General features: G+C 36.8%; 1 protein-coding gene across 1 annotated transcript in view; it reads left to right on the top strand.

Annotated features, from left to right (window-relative positions):
• The window catches only part of LOC107565055 (collagen alpha-1(XXI) chain-like), a 90,854-nt gene that overhangs the window by 58,575 nt on the left and 26,359 nt on the right, over positions 1–5,920 (top strand). The window contains exons 20-22 of the mRNA XM_016250238.1: positions 3,334–3,387; positions 5,305–5,358; positions 5,485–5,556. Coding sequence (XP_016105724.1) covers positions 3,334–3,387; positions 5,305–5,358; positions 5,485–5,556 — 180 coding nt within the window. The remainder of the gene's footprint in view (positions 1–3,333; positions 3,388–5,304; positions 5,359–5,484; positions 5,557–5,920) is intronic.

The raw sequence follows: 5,920 nt of genomic DNA, 5'->3' as shown, positions 1-5,920 counted from the left end.
CCAAGGGTAACATGTAAAGCGTGAAGAGTAACGGCCCTAGTACTGAGCCTTGAGGTACTCCATACTGCACTTGTGATCGATATGCTACCTCTTCATTCGCTGCTACGAATTGATGGCGGTCAGATAAGTACGATTTGAACCATGCTAATGCACTTCCATTAATGCCAACAAAGTTTTCTAGTCTATTCAAAAGAATGTTGTGGTCAATAGTGTCAAACGCAGCACTAAGATCCAATAGCACTAATAGAGAGATACAACCACGATCAGATGATAAGAGCAGGTCATTTGTAACTCTAATGAGAGCAGTCTCAGTACTATGAGACTGGTGAAAACATGTTTTAGCAATAGAAAATGTAAATGTCACATTGGCCACTTGACTCATTACACCTAATACAGACTTCAAAGTTGCATGGTTTACAGTGTTACAGGAGAAAGGACTGTGTTTGACATTTTGAATTTACCTGTAATTTGTGATTTATTAGAGTATTTCATCATATCCAGTTGCTGATAACCATTATAGAGTGCCTTTGCATGCTCAAAGCTAGTGTGCCTTCACCTAATATAATATTTAGTGTTCTAGGCATTGTGAAGATTATAGGTTCAGTCCCTAGTGATGTAGGCTCAGTTGTATATGTTTACAGAGAAGGTGATCACATAATGCATAGTGACAAGCTCAGTGAAAACCAGCCAAGATGGTGAATGAAACCATCAACAAACAATAAAATGTGTAAAACATTTTTAGTTCCTTAACTATACTATACCTTTGGTTGGTGCTGCTCTGTGTGTGTGTGTTAAAGGGGTCATATGATGCAATTTCAAGTTTTTCTTTCTCTTTGGAGTGTTACAAGCTGTTCGTGAATAGATCAGATCCATAAAGTTGCAAAGACTAAAGTCTCAAACCCAAAGAGATATTCTTTATAAAAGCTAAGACTGGTTCACGCCCTCCTAAAACGCCTCGTTCAAACACGCCCTCACATGTCTACGTCACTGTGTGGGAAGATTTGCATAGAGCCGCCCAAATGTTCACGCAAAGAAAGAAGGTGTAGCTTTATTGTTGCTGTCACCACAGCCGCCATGTTGTGAAGATGCTGTATGTTTCATTGCAAAAGCGAAAATACTTTGTTTGGCCTTCCAAAAGAGGACACGACTAGAAATCAGTGGTTAAGCTATATTTACAATACTGTTCCAGAACAGTTCAACCCAAATATTCAGAAGTGTGCAGCGCATTTTATGGAGGACTGTCTCCTGATCCTGGAAGAGTAGACTACAATGCCGTCTGTTCTGACTCACAGCCTGTAAGTACGCTTTTTTTATATTTAAAGAATTTGCCACTGATGATTCAAACGCGAGTTTTGAGCAGTGTAGAGTAGGGCTTGTTGTTTGTCATTTCTCCAATCATAAATGCAGACATGGTTTTATGTTCACGCGGCGTGATACTGTAAAAATACAGTATATTTGTATAATAAGTCATTATAATCAGTAATTTTGTCCCCACTGGATGCAACAAATGCCTAATTTATAATGTGTTTTATTGGTTTTGTCTCGTCGCTTCGGGACACGGCATCACAGTATGGTAAGGGGCGTAACATTTCCATCACACGCTTGAGGTATTCGGCCAATCACAATGCACTGGATAGCTGGCCAATCAGAGCACACCTCGCTTTTCAGACCGATGAGCTTTGTAATAATCGACGTGTTTCAGAAAGGCGGGGCATAGAGGAGAAACAATAATGAACAGTATGTGGAAAATAATGTGTTGTTTGAACCTTAAACCGCATAAACACATTTCATTACACCAAATACACCAAATAATGTTCTTTTTAGCAACATCACATGACCCCTTTAAATTTTGGTTGCAATAGGACAGAAGCACCAAAATAGCAGTAAAAACCTTTGGGCAATGTATCCTTCTGAGTCGTTACTTAGCTACAGTGGTAAACAGTTGCTGCTATTACTCATAGTGAGACTCACATTGATAACACAAACATACTCCAGTTTGAGGCTCAGTGTGAAACAGAGTGCTGTGAGTCGATGGAATTTGGAATCATTCAGACCAAGCTTTTGTGTGAAAACAATGTAAGCTCTGGATTGACCTAACTAAAGCTTTGTTTTATTTAATGTATTGGAGATGATATATGCAATTTAAAGGTGACATATCTTGAAAATCTGACTTTTTCCATGTTGAAGTGCTATAATTGGGTCCCCGGTGCATCTACCAACCCAGAAAACATGAAAAAGAACAACACAGTATTTTTTTTTTTTTGTGAGAAAACAAACGCATCAGATTTTGCTCTTCCCGTGAAGTGGTAAGGGGATCTTATTATAATATTACCACCCATTTATCTGCAAGTTTTTACCCACGGCGCCGCCATTGTGTTTTCACAAGCGACAACGGTGTACCAGTTCTAACGCCATGGCGAAAGTCTGAGCAAAACAGACTTTCTGTTTTGTTCTGTCTTTGGCTGCACTGATGAGCACAGAACACTATTTAGAGTCCCAGCATCAGAGGAGACAAGAGAGCAGTGCGTTTATTGATTTATTTACTGTATATTACGCTGCTGCCACACAGATCTAAAATAAACATGCAATTTCTTTCCAAGCTGTTTACCTTCACAGACATAACTGACTGTGTAAATCTGACTCATGTGTTTTTAACATAAACTTGTTTATTTGACAGTTCAACAGCGCAATAAGACATGAAAGATAGCTTAGTTTAGTACTCACATGCCGCGTGACAGCCGCTTTCTGTGCGTGTGCTTAGGATGTGTGAGTTCAGAAAGTTTAAACTAATATGGTTTAAAACGCATGATTTCAGCATGATAGACATGATAATCAAAACCAAGTAGAAGTTTTTTAGCAGAGTTGCGAAAGCAACTAAAGGCACAGTCCTATTCTGGAAAAAGGGGCAGGGAGCAGCAACTCATTTGCATTTAAAGAGACATGCATGTAAACAGCTTGTTTCTGCTTCCACTGAAAATGAATTTTCAAAATTATTTATTAAATTATCTGTGGAGTATTTTGAACTGAAACTTCACAGACACATTCTGGGGACATCTGAGACTTATATTACATATTATAAAAAGGTCTCCTTTAAAGTCAACCAGAAACAGAATTCAAAATCTCATTGCACTAATGTACAGTATGTATTTCCAAGTGAAACAAACTATCCAAAAAGAAAAAAATACCCTTAAGGCAGTAATATGTACTGCATTTTGATGAAACATTACAAATAATTTTTTTTTATGCGTGAATTAATCTCACACGAAATTTGGTAAACTTTGCTTGCATTTTAAAGTTCAGAACATCAGTTTGACTGTGTCTGTCTTTCTACAGGGTGAGATGGGATTGCCTGGGATACCTGGTTCAAGTGGACAGTCTGGCCCTAAGGTCGCAATTCATGTTTTTGCCCTCTAAATGCAATATGTCCTTTGTAATGTTGAATTCATATGGAAAACATTATAGGTATTGATTACTGAGTTGGAGTCTCTATTACATTATTATAGTGATTTCAAAGCAATTGCAAGACAGATGTTGAAATCCCTTTGTTCTGTCTGCACAGTTTTTCTCAGTCGCCTTTCATCATCTGTGTGGACATGCATGTGGATTGCTACATGTGATGTGTAATTGTGCAGAACAAAAGCCATAGCTTATAAATGGTTACAAGCCTTCAAACTCGTTCCGCTTCAAACCGTGTTTTTTAGATTGCGTCCAAGGAAGGAGACAACAGAGTATGTCCAGATTTTTTAAATCTCTAGTGCCGCTACCTTCAGACTTCAGAATGTTAGCCAACAACGCTATTCTTTATGACTCATTGGCCCCTTTATGAGACAAAATGGACATTTTTCATAAAACGATGACAGCAGAAGGCAGAAATATGTCCACTGTTACGTCGTGTACTAAATATTCTGAAAAGTTCATGTTCTCAGTGACTTCCAAAGAGAGATTTAACTGTCAACCTTTATCTCAGTTTGGGGTCAGTTAAAATTTTCAATATTTTTTAAAGAAGTTTCTTCTGCTTATTAAGGCTGCATTTATTTCACAGTAAAACAATAATGTGAAATATTATTACAATTTAAAAGAACTCTTTTTTTCTTAATGTGATGACGAAAGTTGATTTTCAGCATCATTACTCCAGCCTTCAGTCACACGATCCTCTAGAAATCATTCTAATATGCTGATTTGCTGCTTTTTGTGAAAACTGTGATATACTTTGTATAACTTTGTTTTCAGGATTATTCAACAGAAAGTTGAAAAGAATAGCTTTTATTTGAAATGTCTTTTGTAACATTAAAAATGTCTCTTTGGATCAAATGAATGCACCTTTGCTGCATAAAAGTAATATTTTTTTGTTTAAAAAATCTTACTGACCGTTTAAATGGTAGTGTATACATATTTTTAATACTTTTCCCTGCTAAAATATAATTCGAACACGTTAACCAGACCAAGAAGTTTTTTCTGTTTGTAGATGGCTTGACCAGCTGAGAAGTGGTCAAACCCCACTAAAGCCATCAAACTTGATGTAACTAGAACTGGAACACATTAGTTAAGACCAAATCATTGAACAAATTCTGTTCTGCTTTTATCTATTTTAAGTTCCGTTTCAGTAAAAAAATAAAATAAAATTACAAATAAAGTAAGTAAGACCTTTGAAGTTAAGACTGGTGAAATCTGTTTGAGGAACCTCTAAATATACTCAAAAAATCAAGAGAAATCTGTTTACAGTTTGAATATTTGTTCAGTTTCCATGGACTCTTCCATGAGCCAGTCATACTGTTTTATGCATCAATACGAAGAGTCACTTTGAATGTCTCTCTCGTCTCTTGTCAGTGAAATGGATTTGACTCATAAATTGACAGTGCAATGATCAAAGAATTAACCTGGTTCACAGATTATATCGTCATCTGCAGTCGGAATTGCTAATCCCACAAATACATGAGCATACGAGGTCCTTGATTGTGATTTGAAAATGTGTAAGTAGAGTCACATTCAAATTCTGCTATAAAGTAGCTGTCGAAAGACAGTATTCATATTGTCATTATTCAGCTCAATAATTGAGTTTTCAAAAGAGTTTTTGCACTTAACTATATTTCAGATTTCATAGGCCAGAAATAAAAAAGCTTGTACTCACCTTGTATTTTGTCCAATAAATGCTCTCTAGAATGAGAAAGTCTCTCTCCCTATCATTAGCAGATAGCAAATGGCAAAAGGCATTGATACGTTCCATCCCGACTTCTTGTTTTAACAGAGAATGTAGAATTTCTTACTTGCTAACTTGAATACTCAAACTCAAATTTTCATTATTAGGGCTCTAAAGGGGACAGTGGAGAGCCCGGTCAACCAGGACCTCCAGGGCTAGAGGTAAAATCCTATGCAAATTAAACATCATCAGATGGTTGAAGGAAGATTAAACATGCATGATAGGCTGCAAGAGTTATTATCTTTACAAATGGATGTTTTTATTTTTCTTCTTCTTTTTTGATCAAGGGTAAGCCTGGAGAACCTGGGGCAGCTGGCCAACCTGGACATCCAGGAATGCCAGGATCACCGGGACTGAAGGTAAGTTATTAGTCACAGCTCCAAAAGATTCATCATATGTGACCCTGGACCACAAAACCAGTCATAAGACTCATTCTTTTTAAATTGAGATTTATACATTTCCATTGATGTATGGTTTGTTAGGACAATATTTGCCCGAGATACAATTACTTGAGAATCTGGAATCTGAGGGTGCAAAAAAAAAAATCTAAATATTGAGAAAATCACATTTAAAGTTGTCCAAATGAAGTCCTTAGCAACATATTACTATTCAGAAATTAAGTTTTGATATTTACTAAATATTTAAATGGAACCTGATCATTACTTGATATCCTAATGTTTACGCATGCACGCACACACACACACACACACACCACTCTCTCTC

Source organism: Sinocyclocheilus grahami, unplaced genomic scaffold (genome assembly GCF_001515645.1).
Source record: "Sinocyclocheilus grahami isolate Dianchi unplaced genomic scaffold, SAMN03320097.WGS_v1.1 scaffold978.1, whole genome shotgun sequence".
Taxonomy (NCBI): Eukaryota; Metazoa; Chordata; class Actinopteri; order Cypriniformes; family Cyprinidae; genus Sinocyclocheilus; species Sinocyclocheilus grahami.
Note: the sequence above shows the minus strand (reverse complement) of the source record. Positions and strands in the feature narration are given on the sequence as shown.